This window comes from Rhyacophila brunnea, unplaced genomic scaffold (assembly GCF_057557595.1).
Source record: "Rhyacophila brunnea isolate RB1 unplaced genomic scaffold, BYU_Rbru_1.0 scaffold_8, whole genome shotgun sequence".
NCBI lineage: Eukaryota > Metazoa > Arthropoda > Insecta > Trichoptera > Rhyacophilidae > Rhyacophila > Rhyacophila brunnea.
Window position 1 is genome coordinate 40,659,133 of NW_028233350.1, and position 19,095 is coordinate 40,678,227.

The 19,095-nt window shown below is 35.1% G+C and overlaps 2 protein-coding genes and 1 long non-coding RNA gene across 3 annotated transcripts in view; 2 read left to right on the plus strand and 1 right to left on the minus strand.

Annotated features, from left to right (window-relative positions):
- On the plus strand, nucleotides 1–6,658 carry LOC147064236 (transcriptional adapter 1-like). Its single transcript, XM_085958550.1, has 4 exons — nucleotides 1–677; nucleotides 1,324–1,568; nucleotides 3,057–3,221; nucleotides 5,660–6,658. Exons 1-3 carry the CDS (start codon nucleotides 165–167, stop codon nucleotides 3,205–3,207), a joined length of 909 nt encoding a protein of 302 aa, XP_085814676.1. The 5' UTR covers nucleotides 1–164; the 3' UTR covers nucleotides 3,208–3,221; nucleotides 5,660–6,658.
- LOC147064232 (uncharacterized) overlaps nucleotides 1–19,095 on the plus strand; it is a 391,070-nt gene that overhangs the window by 316,285 nt on the left and 55,690 nt on the right. The window lies entirely within an intron of this gene.
- LOC147064237 (uncharacterized) overlaps nucleotides 5,502–19,095 on the minus strand; it is a 26,188-nt gene continuing 12,594 nt past the window's right edge. The window contains exons 5-8 of the mRNA XM_085959061.1: nucleotides 15,938–16,089; nucleotides 10,836–11,013; nucleotides 8,305–8,474; nucleotides 5,502–5,812 (exon numbers count right to left, since the gene is read on the minus strand). Coding sequence (XP_085815187.1) covers nucleotides 5,502–5,812; nucleotides 8,305–8,474; nucleotides 10,836–11,013; nucleotides 15,938–16,089 — 811 coding nt within the window. The remainder of the gene's footprint in view (nucleotides 5,813–8,304; nucleotides 8,475–10,835; nucleotides 11,014–15,937; nucleotides 16,090–19,095) is intronic.

Sequence of the window (19,095 nt, forward strand, 5' to 3'; positions counted from 1 at the left end):
AGATTCGCTGTCATAATATTATTTTTTATCACGATTCGCTTTCACATGTCTGACATGTCCATCATGTTCTAATTATTATTAACTGAAATTCTTTAATGCTAGCGCCAGCAAAGAAACATCCTATTAATTAATAATATTAGATTTGTATAATTTTTGATGGAATAATGGATACGTTAAATATAGCTAGAAAATCGCTGACAGACGCTTTAGGGGATAAAACAAAAGCATATTTTGATCACATGAAAATGTGGTTTAAAATGAAGATAACTAAAAAGAAATTCGACGTGGAAGCCCGAATGCTCCTGGCACCGGACCAGGTGCATCTGCACAATGAATTCTTTCTCGCTATTCTCAATAAAGTGGAAGGATTGGCGGAGATCACGACACTTCCTGAGAGACACGTGCCGCACGTCAGAAGTAGTAGCGGAAGTAAAAGACATAAGCACACCTCGAGGACCACTTCGGACAAATCCAGCTTTGATGTCATCGATATATTGGATTATATCCCTCCTGTGTCACCGCCGGGATCGGGGGTGGAAACCTTAAGATACGCCGCGCAGGAGCTCTTTCTGCCGGACCACGCTTTAGTGATGGGGAGATTCATGTTGACCGCTTGGGAGCAAGGCTTGGAAGGGGCTGACGATGAAACTATTGATTTGATTGTGGCAGCTGTACAGGTAATTGATTAATATTCGTTGTCACCTATGTCGGCGACAGCAAACCTTTTTATGCTTGCAAGCCAAGTATTAAAAAAATATTTGTAGTAATGAGGGGCGGCATGCCAAACATTGGGAGGAAAATGTAAATTGGGAACAGCATTATCTACAGTAGTAGTATAAGTCGTGTCCGGAAATTTGTACGTATGTAGTTGACTGTATCACGATTCACCGTGAGATGTTATCGGAAATAGATAGCCATATAGTTTTGAGATCAAATTCATGTCTTAATAAAAACTCAAAAAATATAGAAAGAGAGAAGAAAATAATAAGTACTTGGTGAGTAAATTAGAAATATAATCATATTGTATAATTATAAATTCTCATATAATATGCTCATAAGTATCAAGTCATCAAACATCAGATTAATTATGTTCTTATTGAATCTAATAAAATTGGAACACTACTGCTTCACGAACAATGGGTATTTTTTTGATCTCAATACTATACGGCCAACTCTTTCGAATCGAACATTTACAACAATTAGGGGTTCCATCAGCTCTGATTTAAATAAGGCACAGTATAAGCAAACAGTGACATCTATATAATTTCAATGGATTCTATGAATTATTTTACTGTAATTCAAGGGCTTCTGTTTTTGATGCAGGTATTCCTGAAGAATATTCTTACCGCTGTCATCACCCAAAGGAAAGGCTTCAAAGTCAGGGAAGATAATTTTGTGCATGACATGGGCAGCGACGTGCCCAACATGTGGTTACGGAACACGGCCAACCTGACGACGGCCAACCGAGATCCCACGGAGCTAGACGACACCAACGAGCACCTGGTGCCCAGCTGCCCCATGACTATTGATGAGATGGAGCAGTCTACAGCCTACAGTATGGCATGCAGGTATTCCAATCACAATCTATATACGAATCGAACATTGTCCTGCAAAATCATTTTGTTTTCGGGTCGCTATAATATATAGGTAATAATACATATATTCTACATTTGTAAAAATGTACAAGACCATTTATTGTCTAGAATTTAAAAGTGTGAATGCTACAATCGGGGGATGCATTTTGAACGATCAAACCATAGACTCATTTTAATTGTCGTGGAAATTTAAAAAGCATGTACATTTAGTTGTAATATAACAATACAGTGGAACCCCGATCTACCATCCTCGCATAAATCGTTTTCCCGCACGGATCGTTCATTTTTGAAAGTCCCGCCAAACACCCGTAAGAACAATATTAAATAATCCCGCATTAACCGTTCCCCGATTTATAGTTTTCCTTGATCTATCTAAATATTATGGTCACATCACAAAATACCTATATCCCAATTGACCGTTTTTGTTGAATATTTTTTTTTATTTATGCTTGCCTGCATCTCATATCACAAATTTTTATAAGTCGCAACTAAAATGCCCCTCATGAAGAAAACTAGAACTCTAGAGATACTGCAAATAATTGAAGACGTCGAAAAAAATCCAGGAGAAAAACGAGTTTTTTAAAAAAAATTTTATAACCCATATTTATCGTTTCCCGCTGATACACCCCTGTTACAGGCGGGCTTCTCCAGGTGTAAAATAATCATTTAGTAGTCATAAGTCGAAACGTAACCCTGACCTCTAGAAACGGCTTCATAAAACATCTAATCTGATTCCTTGCTCAACTACATAATTTTTCTTATTCATAAGTAAAGGCCTTCGTCCAGTGTGTGAAAATCACATATTGGGCGGAGGTGTAATTAAGATAAATTTAATTTAATTTAAAAAGTATAAATGATGGATGAAAGAGATAATTTTAAGATTAAATATAAGTACTTATTCAAATATAATAAATTTTGCCGCGCTTGCCGGCAACGTTCAAATTTCCACGCGCCTGAGCCGGGGTGGTCCTCGTGATTCGTCAAATCAAAAGCATCACGCGATAAAATTTGGCCAATCACGAGAGTCCTTTTTGCTGGACGGCGTGGGTACGCGAAGTTTGGAAAAAAAAAAGAAAGTTAGTGAGCGTCCCTTTTCCAACATGTACGGACCTGCGAAACTTATTGTTAAAACAAAATATGTAAACGTGTAAAGAAAATGTAAAATATAAGATAATACCAAGTTACGCACGAGACAGACGTGGTTTCATTTAATTTCTCCTCAATTTAAAATATCTTTTTTTGTGAATCCGGGGTTCGATGGAAACCTGAGCTAGCCGCTGGAACCCCGGGTATCTCACCGCACTTATCGTTTTTTTTCAGGGTCCCTTGAAAACCGTAGAATCGGGGTTTCACTCTATTTCATTGAGATTTTGAAGAGGAAGCATTTAACCATTCTTAAAATACTATATTTTGTAATATTGTTTATTATATAAAGTCGGTGTCTTTTGATTTTCTTTGCAGTGTTCCCGAATTAAAAAATCGTAAAGAAAGAGTTTCATTGCAAGAAGTCTACGAGACGTTGAAAATAAACAAAAACATTATCGCCAGTCATTCCGTGTCCGCTGTGAACATGGAAAGAATGGTGGCAACACTGTGCCATCCAAGTTATTGAAAACTTCAACATTGGTAAGAAGCTAGTTAATTGAAATTATTTCCTTTTTATTTTGAAGCCAACTCTATCAGCTAATGAACTAGAGGGGTGGCTTTTAGCCATGTAATACTAGATGCAATTCAAACCATAGCAAAAAAAATAATTAAAAGGTTTAGTATACTTACCTTTTTATTATGTATGTGGTCTGATCAGTGGTGTAGTAGGGTCGGGCCAGAGTGCATCGTTTTAGCATGTCAGAACTTTTTTTGAAGAACAAAAATTATAATTTGTGGTGTGGCGATTTGGTAAATTAATATTCACATTGTCACACCAGCGTCACCTCAGCACCTCAAGTTATAGTTGTCGCCTAAGACGCCTGCTTACAATGGCAATGTGTATCTTTTGTGGGTTTTACACTCTGAAGAACTAAGGAGACGGCGGGTCGAGTCAATTTTTCAATTGAATTTGAAAGTGTAGGTTATGTTTCTTTTGTATTATACACTTGCGTGTATATGAAAGCGAGAATTCATGAATAAAGCTGAACTTCGCAAGGACCAAAATGCTCTCCATGTAATATGAATACCAACTTAAATATTCGTATGCTCAACGATGTGTTAACAATTATTTTAGATAACCGCGTTGTATGCAGAATTGATCCGTAATGTCGGATCGAGAAAAATATTGAAAAGATGTTTTAATAGTTAACTACAGTGGAACCTCGATATTTTTTTGACCATGTCCGATCCTAACAAGATCATATTATGGGCCTCCACAGAGTGGAGGTTTGTATTAACAGATTTTTGTTTTTTTTTTTTACGAGAAATGGATGTTAGTCACTTGCTTAACCTATTCGGTCCATACTCTGATTCTAAACACAAATTGAAAAACAATAATATGTGTATTATAAAGTAATATTTATAAAGTAAGCCACTCGGGCATCGTGCCTGGAATTCACGTTTTCCTGCTATTTGTGTGTAGTTTCTGCAGTCCTATTTTATTTTAATACAATATAAATATTTAATTCCCAGTTTTACGTTTTTATTTCCTGCAATTTATGTCTGAAATAGGTTTTCAAAGTTTAATTAAAATATTAATTTGTTTTAACACTTTTAATTATGTATATGTGCACATAAATGCACAGCAATAATTTAAATTTAAAAAAATGCATAAGTGCATTTCTTTTTATAAATACGCTTGCCGTATTCAAGGCCAAGTTTACAGTGCAACTGATTAGGGTGCTGATGCATATACACATTCCTTTCTTTTATAGACACGGCTGCAGTGTGCGAGCGAGGCCAAGTTTATAGTTATAATACCGTTGATGAGTGATCTTTTACTTTTTGAAGTTATACTTCTTTTGGCGCGTTGGAAAATCAGATCAGAGTGTATTTTTGGCGTGTGACATGTAACACATAATTTATTTTTTCACACGAAAAAAATGCACTCGATTGGATTCGAACCACCGATTGTTCGGCTATCAGCCGAACGCACTACTTTTACGCCGCAGTATGATACTGCACCGTTACCTAGGCAGCGAATTTATTATTGTCGGCCATTTACAATTCCTTTCCTAACGATTAAACATCAGTTAGTAATATAAGTTAAATTGTATAGAAATAAACCAATGGCGTTCCAATAAGCGGTCCTTTTTGAGCTAGTCAAAGAATCTAGTTTATCACAAGTTTTGTTTTTGTTTTGTTACGCATAACTCAAGTTAAGTTAAGTATAACTTCTAACGCGCGTACATAAGTACACACACCCATTTTTTTTTCTTTTTGCCAGGGTGGGCACACGGAATTTTTTGTCATTATCCATTTTGGATTGAATGTTTGCACGCTTGCTCATTTAAAGGTATTGACGTCACACACTCGGTTAGTCGCGATCGGTGATGCAAGAAGATGAAATGATGTACACCGATGGCCACAAAAGCTATTTTACTAGTATTGATGGGATATTGACAATACGAAATCTATTTATATTATTGAAAGAGTTTTATATTATAAACAAGGCAAATATATGTACGAAATCAATTTGAATGATTTTTTTTTTAAATTTGGAAGTCTTTGCAATTGTATCACTCTGTCTAGTTGAAATAGATCTACAGGTTTACAATTTATTAGTTGTTCATTGAATTAAACATTTTATTAGAATTTTATTTGTCTTTAATAGCTCAATTTATTGGATATGTTGCTTGAATTACATATCATTCAATTATTGACATATAGAATTAACATGAACACTTAAAATCCCACAAATATACTAGCCTGATAAAATTATTTGTTAATCCATTATTCTTGTAGTTACATGTGTGTACGTCACTGGTCTTGATAGCTGGGCACTATACTAATTTGCGGACTGACTACTGTCGATTCGGAAGAACCGGTTCCACCACTCTCATCACTTTCACCACTTTCATGGCTGGTTCCTGAAGGCCGGAACTGAATGCTCACGTCTCCCGGTTGAATTGTTCTAGGCTCATCGACTCTCAGACGACGAATGTGGGCGGCCGTTGCTGCGGCTTCATTTCTCCGTCTCCATGAAATGTATGCGACCAGCGCGAAGACCATGGCGATGAATATGACGCCGAGTGAAATTCCTGTAACTGAAGCCGTGCTCAAACTGTCGCCTGTAATACGAAATGTTTTGATACTATACTGACGTTCGTTTTGTGAAATTAAATATATAAATATAAGATAGAAAAAAGTAATTTCTTTAAGCGCCCACATGCCGTGTAAAGGTCGGAAATTAAGAATTTAGTTGTAGTTTTAGGAGCTAATTCGGAATTGCTAGGCAGTGTATTATAAATGTCATTATGTATTATATTATATTACTGCCCTATCTTTTGTTATCCTCGAAATCGTTGCTTGAAATTGAGAATACAGCCATATTTTGGTACATACTTCGGATGCCCGTGTTTATAGCACTTTTTAAAATCATTATTTTTTTAAAAATAACATATAAGTAGTAAAATACAATTGGTAAACATATGAATTGACTCATTTTTACATCATGTATTTCCCACGGTTTATCTACATATTTTATGATGGTTTAATTTTTTGCAATTTTTCTGAAATTACGAATCAATTGCAAAGTCTAATGGAATTTTAGCGCAATATGTTCTACTAGTTATTTTTATTTAAATTAAAGGTAAATATACTCCAGGACAAGAGAATAATTAAAAAAAATGATGTAAACATCTTATGTACCTAAATATGACTTCATTCTCAATTTCAAACAATGGCTGTTTACAATAATACCTTTTTATGGTAATAATATATATTATATGATCACGATATTCATTATACACCTTTTCTACAAATTTGATGATTATGTAGACTTACCTCCCAAAAATACCCCAAAATTCTTTATTTTCGACCTTTACACGGCACCTGGGCCCGTAATGTATTATACTAATGTTAATATAATACTCAAATTCATTTTGAATGCGAATAAAGTTTCATTGAAGAATACTAGATTTAATTTTTACTATTGTGTAATAATATATATCACATATGAAAATGCAGAGACTGCTGCCACATGAATAGAATATCGGAGGTATCAGTATGACAGACTATGTATGCATTCACTAAGAGTAAAAAAAAAAAAACCATGGGGGATTTAATGATACTCGGCTGTAGCAACTAGAAAACGGTGGAAACTGGATAGTCCAAGATAGAGAAAATAATGGAGAAGGCCAAAATCCGTACAAGGATTGTAGCGTCAAAAATATTGACGTTTATGTATATTACTGGGGCTCTAATGTAAATTACATATCATTATTTAGATGACAAATCATGTAAAATCTTAAATAAGAATAAGGCAAGTCGGGGAATACGCCTAATTTTTACTTAGACGGATTATTGATTGTAAAATAATATATTTATATTCAAAATAAAAACATAGTTATATTAGAAAAACACTTAATTATAATATTTAGCAGCAATGCTATTAAAAAATTAGCTGGAACAATACAAAAAAATATAAAAACTAAAAATGCCATCTTCCCCACTTTGTCGGGGGAAGATGCCACAAACTAAAAAAAAAAAAAACTTCGTACACAGGTCGCAAATGTCCGCATTGGACATGCTTGTTGCATAATATAGCCATTGTTGGCATCTTACACATGCAATTCAATCAACTGTAGGACCTTCTTTATCAAAGTAATATCCCTTGCAAATGGCGCAATAATTTTCTTCATCACTCAATTCACTCACATCAGAAAGGCTAATTACGCTACAATACTACAATATAGAATTTTTATATTATTGTTTTCAATGACAGAAATACGTTTTAATGATAATGTAATAATGATTCAAGATGAGGCTTTGCAAAATACTAAAAACTGAGATAGTGAATGAACAAAAATAGTCGAAATGGTATCTTCCCCCATTTGTAGGGGTAAGATGCTAAGGACAGAAATAAAATAATGCCGGTGTGCAAGATAACCTCAAATAGTAAAATGTGATGCCAAACATAGTGTATTATTCAATGAAACTCAACTTAACCATAAAAAAAATCAAATCTTTATGCTGAGAATATTTTGAATAAATTTGTAAATAAAGTACCACCAAAAAAATTGGGTACTTCCCTGGTTTTATAAGCGTATTTTTAAAATTTAAAATTTAACAGGACCAACACCTAGCATGTGTTCTCCAGTACTAATGAGCGATCCTAAAAATGGTTACTGTACCGATATCTAGCGATGGACGAATAAATTATTTGAGTTTTGCCGTCTTCCCCCATTGGGCATATTCCCCCGACTTACCTTACGTAATATTAAGAAAGTAACCAAAGCAGGGTGGCAATTTTTATTTATTTACAAGCATTCAATGCTGCAAAGCAAATACTATTATTTCATAGATATAGTCTAATCTCTTTTGAATATGTTCCATATTATCCTTTTTTACACATGACGTTATGACAAGGATCTATTATTAATTATGGTTGAAAAATGGGGATAAAGCCATATATAATAAGACAAGGATGTGCGGACCCTTTTTTAAAATAGTGTGTCAAACTGTATCAAAAATTCTGTTTACATGGCCCGCTGTTAAGAAATGTTATTTTTGATGTTTCATGCACCATAGTGTATTTTAATAGAGTTAATGAATATCTTACCTGTCACTTCAAGTGATATGTAGTCATTATACTCCACAGGATCATCTTCCATAATAGCAGCACAGGTCCAATTGCCCCCATTTTTAATCATCACATTCAATATGGAAATACCGCATTCGCCTTGGTCGAGAGCAGAGTTTTCATCAAAATAATATTGACCCATTAATGGACTGAAAGAAAATACAAAATTAACAAAGGAAATTTCATTCAAATGTTATTTCTCTTAGCTATAGTAAAATGTAATAAATTGAAGCATGCCAAGTGCACAACACCTCTAATCATAACCTCCACAAGGGGTGCTGATAAGGCTCTAGCCTGTGGGCCCAGACTCAGGAGGGGCCTGGAATGGTGGGTAACAAATTTGCTCTAACAGTAAAAAAAGATATGTGGTTTTACATTTTTTATAATTTACGATTATTTTGTGTTGATATTCAAGAACCTAGACGTATTACATAATTCACAAAATCACTAAATATACACTGAATACCCTTAATTTTACCTCAAACACCATTTGGAAAACGCTACTTTTGAGAATGCTTTTAACCTTAGCGATAGGTAAGGGGGCCCGCTTCAGAATGTGGAGGCAATGCCTCTAATGAACAGGTTACCGACTCATGGATCGCAACTAGCCATGGGAATCGAGTCACTCAGTAGTGACTTGGAAACTTTCGTTTAATTAGAGGTAATGATCCGATCTGACTGCTTAGTTCATTTGAGTCAGTTCAAACAATCATGTCATCAAGTTGTAAATGATGAAAACTTGCTTAGGACATCACGAAACTGCATGTTATATCTTAGAAGTTGGTGACTATTTCAGAGGCAGCCTCTGACTTTGACTATCAAAACGTAACTTTTTTGCAATGATTAGGGAATCCAATCCTGAGCCAAAATTTTGATCCCGGGATTTCGTTAATATTTAATAGTTAATATTTTTTTTTTATACAAATGGCATTGATAAAATCGGTCAAAAATGTCTAGTGTAGTTTATACTATTTAAGACATTTAATGTTAATATTGTGTACGTTCAATCTTGGAAATACATGGGTTTAATGGAGTAAATAATATTGTAATATAGATATTAATGTGAAAGTAAAACTTTTCTCTTATTTATTTAAGAAAAGATAACATTCATAAAATTCAGTGTAAAAGCAAGTGCCTGCCTGCACGTCCGTGGCACTGGCGGTTAGACGCCGTTCATTTGCCAGAATGTCAGTGGCGTCTAGCCGGTTAAATGAACGAATTTATTATTTTTCTGATGTTCTGACGATTGCATATGACAACAAAAAATGGTTATTTATTATCCATGAGCATCCTGCGATTCCCCCTGTGACATATGCAGGTACATACACTTCACTAACATAATTTAGTACACATACTAATTGATTGTGATTGATAAAAAAATCAATCCCGAAGGTTTTGGGATTATGTTTACTAATCCCGGGATTCATAGGTATCAAAAATAGTCCGGGATCCCGGGATTGGATTCCCTAGTTATGATGCATTCGCGTTGAAGATGATGCATGCCTGATGATAACTGATGTAATTTTACTTACTCATTTTTCGTAACCTTTTCATCTATATTCAACCCTGTGCCGTCTGGTAAAAAGAATCGACAATATTTCAAAGCCTTTCTGCCTTCACCCGTTACGCATTTAATTGTAACATTGGCGCCATGTTTTACAACCAAGATTGGTTCCAGCGCTGCTAAAGCACCTCCCACCCTTAGTTCGACGAAGTCTACCAGTTCAAGTCCTGCTTTGTTAAGTTGGCCCATATTGCATTTCCATATACCATCGTCATTCTGATTGCTTTCTTTAAATGTCACCGAACATTTTCCCTCGTCCAAAGCACCATTAGAAAACCTTAAAAATGTGTACAGAAGAATATCAATTATCTGGACTTTCATAAGAGCATCGGAAAAAAACATGGAAATAATGGTCCTGAGGGAATTTTAAAGTGGTCGTAATCCTATCACAAGTAGGAGGACGAAAAAGAGCTGTGATAGTATTATTATTATCCACTGTTGTTTCTGTAGTCCCGTTTCATTTAAGTACATTTAATTTTCGGTTTTTTATTTTTCTTTACTGTAATTTATGCCGGAAATATTGAAAATTTAATGAATACATTCAATTAAATACATATGGCAATCATGTATCAATTGAATGAATCATTTATGAATGAATTCAAAACGCATAAGTAGGTATGTTTATTTTTTTGTTTTTCATTGTCAGTTCAAGAGAAAAGAAACATTCTCGAAAAGTTGAAAGAACACGCTGACATAAAATGCACCATACCTATTTATATGATTTTTTAATAAAAAATAAATTATCAACAATTTTAAATAATCGAATTTTCAAATATGTTTTCCCTTTATTTAGGTTTTTTGTCAACGTAAAATCGGGGTCTCACTGTATTAATAATATTAAATTCTACAAATTTAGTTGTCTTGGTTCAGTGATTCTCAAGCAGGATCCACTAGTTGTGGCACCTGGCCACATAACTCCACTCCATAAATGATGATATAAACATACCAATATGCTTGATCATCTTTTGTGGTTGCAACGTTGGTTGTAAATATTGATCCATTTGGATGTTGAAGCCAACAATAAGAAATGCTTGTGTTTGCATTGCATTCAATTGTGAACGGCTTATTCTTAACAGCGAGCGTTATCTTCATCGATCCTGTCTCATTTTCCAACGTCCTTGATGCTGCAAAGAGATGTAAAATATTTGTAAATCAAATGTTTTTAAAACCAGGTTATAAAGTATCCCCTCCTGAAGGTCAAGTAAATGACAATCAAACAATACTCTCATAATATGATATAATATTGTTTTCAGGATAACACTTTTCCAGAGAGGGTCTCAATAAAATTACCTATTAACACAATCACTGCTGATGTTTTAATTACCACATTTATTCTTCTTCTTCTTTGGCCATATCCGCCCCTTAATTGGGGCATATGGACACCACGCAGCGCCTCCAAGAATCCCTGTCGCTCGCTAGTCTTCTTGCTTCGTTCCAGGTCAAACCAGCATCCCGTAGCTCCGCCGTATACACTCTGTAGATAGTATTTAGCGGCCTTCCAGGACGCCGGAATCCGGTCGGCTTGAAGAATAGGCAAGCCAGGTTGAGGTTCTCTTCTGGCATCCGCAGCATGTGGCCGAGCCAGGTCCAACTTTGCCTCTTCACTTTCAGCATGATGAGAAGCTGCTTGGTGCGTTCTCTTATCTCCTCGTTGCTCCTAAAGTCATACCACCGCACACCCAGTATTCGTCGCAAACATCTGTTTTCGAAGCTCAGTATACGGTTGCTCTGAGCCATCGTAAGGTGCCATGATGCGCTACCGTAAAGCAGCACCGTCAGAATGCAAGCGTCGAATAGGCGGCATTTGGTTTTGACCAATTACAATCGTGAGTCCCAGACATTCCGCATCGAGTTTAATGTTGCTCCAGCCATTCCCATTCGGATAGCGAGCTCTTTCTGCAAAATGCCATCTCCCGTGATGTGTACACCCAGGTACTTGAAGCTGTCGACGCTCTCGATGTTTTGTCCGTCGCTAATCAGAGGGAAATCTGGATCAGGACAGGTGCTATTACACAAGTTGTTGGTTTTCTTCGCGTTGATTTTCAAACCAACGCGAGAGGAGTTGTTATGCAACCTGTCGATTGTCTATTGAATGCCCTCGATTGAGTTGTCGAATAGGACAGCGTCATCGGCGTGTTCCAGGTCGCATAGCTTCACCATGGGGGTAATAGGTATGCCTTGGTCGGGTGGTATCGACTTCTGTAGTATGAAGTCAAAGAGAATGATGAAGAGAAACGGTGCAAGGACACAACCCTGTCTGACTCCGGTCGTGACCCCATCGTGAACCATTCCGTGACAGTGTCTCCAATTCTGACACAGCATTCGCTATTCTCGTGCAGGCTTTTGATTATGGCAATGATCTTGGGGGGGATCCCGTATGCTCCCAGTATCAAAACAAACATTTATATAACACGTTAATTATAACAAATGGCCAACTGCTCCAAATGCGCCAGTCGCGCATTTACGAAAATTTACGAAATAAATTCATGGTTTATTTTAATTAACTTTGTTTCTAAGGTGTGACTTACAATTGCTCATTATGTTATACTGCATACTTAATTATTGTAATCCTTTTTATTATTAGTTATGAATATCCAGAACAATGATGGATTAGATTTCAATTATAACGATTTTAAACATGTTGGGCAGCTTGATTCGTCACTTTAACATTCTGTTGAAATATCATCCAATGATCGAATATGAAAATTCCAGCACTAAATGAGTTAATTATGTTTGATAAATATTTTTATTTGTAGGTAGCGACTTTTCCACATTTATACAATACTGAAACCGGTTAGTAGTTGTCACCAATTGATAATCGCTGTCATAAGAATTATGTTATTATTTCTTTTAATTGTTTTTGACAATGTGCCTGGTAAAAGAGACAGAGAGCGGACACCAATGGATGGAGTAGGAAACCGATAGCATCCGCACAAAGCTTGCAGAGTTTAGAGAAAACTGGAGAAGGCTGATTCAGAATGTCACAGTACCAACTCTGGAGTGATCGTGATCCTCAATCATGAGGATTACGATGAAGATATATAACTAGTGAGACTCCGCTCCACTGACCGCTTTCGGTAGCCCGTATGACAATAATGCAATTTTTAAGTACCATTACCTCGACAAATAGATTAGTGACACTCATGTTTTTTTTATGATGCTATTTGAAAATTATCCACCAGGAATTTATTAGTGGTTTCAAATCGAGAGTGTCATTAACATTTTTTGATAACATTACAACTTTACAAATTATAATTTCTTCATAAAATGACTTCAAAAAAACCAAAGTAGTACATGGGGGGGTATATTTGAAGTATCGGACAGTCCTCAAATTTTAATAGAAAGTATTCTCACCATATTGGCACCTGTATACTAAATTTCAGGTGTCTGGGTTTACAGGAAATGAGCAAAAAAGATTTTAAAGCGCGACAGAAAATTTTTGCCAATTTTAGCTTATAGAGTAAAATCAATTTAATGTTCAAATGATTTAATTAAAGAATCATCAATAATTAATTCTCTTTGTTGAGTTGAGGTTGTCGAGATATGGCTGAATAGACGCAACCTCAAAATTCCATGGACTAACCGGGTGACAAGTCTTGACGTTATCAATCAAATGGGAAAAGACCGAGAAGTTCTGCATAGTACCTTGACCACATTATGTGAGGATAAAAGTACAACTTGTCATCCAAGGAAAGATCAATGGTAATTGTAGCAGAGGACGATGTCGCAATTTGTAGCTTAAGAACGTCCGTGATTGATACTAGTGCAGCTTCACCAAACCGTTCCAGGTAGTAGATGATAAAGAAAGAAAAGATCGGCTTGCTTGATGGTGGCCAACCTCTTTTACAGGATGGCACGATAAGAAGAAGAAAGAACTTCAATTTATTCACAGATTTCCTATAGTAGGACAAATGCAGATTGTAACTTCTTTTACTGCACGCAAATTACAGAGGGTACATTTGATTACTGTCACTGTTATTATTTCCGACTGCTCTTACATGAAGCCTATTGCATAGTTTTCTTTAACACCCCGTTTACACGTGCATGAATTAACTGCTGAAAGTGCGTATTATTGAGGCCATAACAAAAAAATCCACATTTAAACACGTATTATCGTGCAAACTGTAAGATTGCATGCATGTATCAAAAAAGTTCAGAAGCTTCTGAATTTTCACGTAATAATAGTGGTGTTAGTGGCGAACCCGCCGGTAAAAAAACGAACTACACCGTGCAAAGACTCATTTAGGGTTAACCGATTTTCACGAAATATTATCATATAATGACAACATCGCGTCTCACTTACTCTTGAAGAATGAGATTGGCGAAGACAGTCAGCACTTTTACGTGTAAACAGTTATTATCGCGATAGTTTAAAATACACACTATTGGTGCAAGTAAATTCATGCACATGTACAGGCACTATAATTATGTCATATTTTCTGTCAAATTTATCAAACATGCTTATGTGGTATATTTATTATAGTAGATTAAAATCTAATTTGATCTAATAAAAATAAACACATTAAACTTGCCTTGACTGTTTTGTAAGTTTATCATTAGTAACACAAATAATATTTTAACTACCGGTGGCACCATCTTACGCACGGTATTAAATAATCATGGTGAAGTTAACAGAGGCAGATTTTATATTATTTCTGCCGAATAAACACGCCTTAATCAACTGATAGCCCCTTTCCTAAGCACGGGTTATGAGGTCAAAGGAAAATGTGCACAACAGATATTCTCTGAAAGTTATTTCGAAATAAATTGTTTGTATTAATAATTATTACCCTAATTATGTGAAGGTACTGATTAGATTGTATAAGTACTGCATTATTGTTACCATAATTAAAACTATTGTTTATATAACTACTGTATATTATTACTATCAATAGTAGAATTTGCTTTAATAACAGTTTGGCACAACAGTGAGTAGTATTAATGATAATAGCTTCTAATGGTTTCAATTGATACTTACCTATTTTGTTTTTCTGTCAGTTGTAATGCTGTATTTTAGCAATCGCAATTTAGGTCAGCAAAGTATTTTAGTGCTTAGGGCAGTAACAAAAATTATGCCCCTTACGCAATATAATATGCATTGTATTAAGCAAAATAAAACACAATACATACGTAGTACGAGGGTTGTCCAAAAATTAAAGACCTTTATTATTTTAAAAATCAGGAAAATTTTATTTTTACAAAAAAAAACTTTATTTTATACTAGTTTAACTATATAAATTATAGATAACTATTTTTATCATTGGACCATAGATTTAATATAACTCATTGGACATACTGGTGAAAAGATATTGTGAAAACTGGTTTTGTGTGCCATTTTTCCGGATGGTATATTTTATACTAGTAGATTTTGTGGCCGCGCGGCTTACGCATTGGACTATCACGCCGTGGGTCTCAGTTCGGATCCTGGGTCTGGCAAGTACACATATTGTTTTTCAATTTGTGTGTGAGTCAAGGTATGGACCTAATAGGTTGAGCAAGTGGCTGACATCCATTTCTCGTATAAAAACAAAATCTGTTAATACATACCTCTACTTTGTGGAGGCCCATATTATGATCCCATTAAAATCGGACATGGTTGAAAAATTTTTTTTTTTTAAATTCAAATTATTTATTTAAGATATGAACACTAAAAAAAATCAATCAAACCTACCTAGCCTATCAGAAAGCATTATTATAATCAAAGCGAATAAATTAATATGTTAATAATGAAAACTTACTACGAATACAATAAATCATGAGGAATTGGAGGGCGATTAATGGTAAGATACTAATTTTTTTATCGGTTAGCGTTACAGATTGATTTAATTTATTATATTCAAACACTTCATACAACTCTACTGATATATACAGCTGTCTTCAATAAGGAATACGGCAGACTGTTCTTCATTCTCAGTTTCCCTTAGGATTTAAAGCATAGACGTGAATGACAGAAACATCTTGAGAGAATTAACACAATACCAGGAAAGGTACCACTCAAAAAATGAAGGAAAGACATTGACATAAAAAAAATAGAAAAATAGTCAGAACCTGGTTTTTCCAAAGTCAATATTCGTTTCATGACTCCCGTTTGACCGCTTTCTGTATATCCCAGATTACATTGCCAGTTTCCATAATCTTCCTTATTGGGATTTTCAATAATCATTCCACATTCCTTGTTGAGTAGTCCATTGCCGTAGTAACTGAAAAGGTTTTCAATAGAACAATAGCATTGAACAGGGCATCTTGAACGCTCTACATCAGTGGTTCTCATGTGCGGCCACGAGAGGATTTTGCTGCGACCACCAGCGCTTTACAGAATAATATTTCAAAAATTTATTTATAAAATATGAAGTTGGTTGAATACACATGACTTGTCTTAAATTTCTTTCCACGCTCAAATGATCCATAATGTGTTATTGTGATGAGATCATGTGTGAAATAGTTCGTTTCTGACTTTCGAGAGAGAGAGAGAGAGAGATGAGGTAATACTTTTTTCAAATTTGTTTTTGTTGGACTCTTCGAGCTGCAGTACAATATTTCAGTCAGTTGCACGATAACCTACACTTATTCGTGTTGTAATCGCGTGATTATCTTCAGTAAGAATTTATCTAAAGACATACAGTTTAACAGTGATTACTTTTTGTTACTACTGTATACTGTGAAAGATCATTCAGTGTAATGCACTTATAAAAAACAAATATCGAAGTCAGTTGACAGATGTAAACTTAGAAGCAGCCATGCCGCTCGCATTGGAAAAAGGAGTATTGAGGAATTTCCATTTGCATTGTTTTTAAATAAAGAGATATGTACTAAAATGTTCAAATGTCTTTTATTAAATGGACTTATGGGCACAGCACGTTTCCGCTACGCCACTCTGCTGCGTAATTAAATGGACTTGTCTATAAATAAATTGATCCATTTTTTTAGTAAATAAAATTTAGCTTTAATTTTGTCAATCACAACAAAAGTGAAATTTGGTGTGGCCGCCAGATGTTTCCATAGAACTGTCAATGTCAATTGTGTGGCCACAGTTAAATTTCACGTGAGAACCACTGCTCTACATGGTAACCTTTAGTTGATTTAAATGGGATAGGCAGGTTGCTATCCCGCACAGAATGTTCAACCCTGTAACAATAATACTAATTAACTACATTCAGTTTATTATTATTCTTGATAAAATAATATATTCTTCTTCAAAAAATATGGTACAATGCCTAATCCTGAAATAGTACCACGATTTTAGATTTCTAAATCTTCACGATTGTAGCTTTCTCAATTGCCGGATTTCAGCATTCTCATTCAGTATGATACTCAGTATGATACTGAGAGTGCCTATTTTTCGGCAAAATGCATTATTTTTATATATACATATTTTATATTTTTATTTGCATATAACGCATAGTAGAACCTCGATTTTATTTACGTTATCGTTATACCATCGTATTGCTTCTCAGTACGGCTACCAAATTTAAACACAACATAGTTAACCATAGTATTATATTCTACTAAAATAACTAAAAATAATTACCACTAACTTACATTTACAGACAGTTTCATAAACCTTGGATCTCTTGTAACTCCACATAATGATATTACAGAAGAAATCAACAAGAGAATCATGTCTGCGCTCGCCGAACTAAAAACACTCTTTACAAGACACTTGTAAAACCAGTGCTCACCTACGCATCGGAAACCTACACATTAACTCTGCGGAATGAACGAGCCTTGAACATCTTTGAAAGAAAAATTCTCCGCCGTATATATGGACCGATCAGGGATGGCACCAATTGGAGGAGAAGGTATAATGATGAGCTCTACGGGCTGTACGAAGATTGCAGCGCAGTTCAATCAATTAAGATTGGGAGACTGCGATGGCTAGGTCGATGTCCAGCAATCCAATAGGACGTAGAAGAAGAGGGAGGCCAAAGATTCGCTGGTTGGATGGAGCTGCCAGTGACTGCTGTATTCTGGGGGTACCAATTTGGAAAGCGGCCACATTGGATAGGGACAGGTGGAGGGAGCTATTGGAGGAGGCCAGGACCCACACCGGGTTGTCGCGCCCCTGATAATGATGAACTTATATTTAATACAAAAACAATAAATTTCAGCAACACATGCTCGCAGTTTTTAAATGAACGTAATCAGTCAAATCCATATTTATCGGCACATTTACAAAAAATATTTAATTCAGCCGTAGAAATTCTATCTTATACTAACGCATAGAGCAGAGATATAAGCGTGCCAAATGCTTACACATTCGCACTTATGGTTCATTTTTGTTCAGGCCTTGTATTATATTTTATAAAATATGTTGTTCTCTTGTAATACAGAGAATTCAGCTTTCTCAATCCTGAATATTGAAAATCATTAGAATAATTTATTATAACATCTTGAGTCTCAAAAATATGGGTTTGCTAACCTCAGTGCCTATATTCTTTACCCAAGAGTGGACGAAAGAGATAATGGTGTTACAAAAGTCACAATTCATTATTTTATCTGAAGTTAATGTTATTGCAAAATAGTACCCACGAATAATTTTGATAAAATATCAATTACACAAAATTTAAAACAATTATTATGCATGCCTAATGAAATATTTGAAGTGCCCATCAAGAGATATATTTTAATTTACTGCGTAATTAAAATTGTTATAAAAATATTGACGATTAAAAGGTAGTAAAAACTGACATTGATATAATTTTACGACGTAATAAAATAAAATCAGGGTAGAGATATTATAATTATGTTTTTTTGGGATATTATCAAAATATTGGTAGGTACCAAGCTACCTACCTATCTATTAAAATTTGAAATTGTTTTTCTAACCCTCAAACAGAGTGTGAATTAAAAAAAACTCTAAATTTACACATGGTATGAATATATCATGAAAAAACCTGTTAATCAGTGTTTTTCTTGCCGGATCTAGCATTTTCGAATAGGCACCTAGCTTGCAAAATTTTCATCTGGCGTATGGCGTTAAATCTAGCATTATTCGTCACTGCAAACAGCTTAAAACTTCTCATAATAAAGCTAGATTATACCAGATTTGTTTGAAAATCAACATGCTGATCTTACATACTCTATATCTTACTAGCACAAAATAGAAAATGGCAGTGCCACCTGTCAACGCTCTTGTTGATACGCTCAATGCGTTCGAATAGATAGTTCGAAGATAGAATATGTCGTCGGTGTTTTGTAAAAACGGT

What these genes read in the sequence shown, in the direction of transcription:
- LOC147064236 (XM_085958550.1), top strand. Translation starts at nt 165, where the DNA reads ATGGATACGTTAAATATAGCTAGAAAATCGCTGACAGACGCTTTAGGG. An exon ending in TGATTGTGGCAGCTGTACAG is followed by an intron (nt 678 to 1,323) that starts GTAATTGATTAA and finishes TTTTTGATGCAG; the next exon opens with GTATTCCTGAAGAATATTCT. An exon ending in GCCTACAGTATGGCATGCAG is followed by an intron (nt 1,569 to 3,056) that starts GTATTCCAATCA and finishes TTTTCTTTGCAG; the next exon opens with TGTTCCCGAATTAAAAAATC.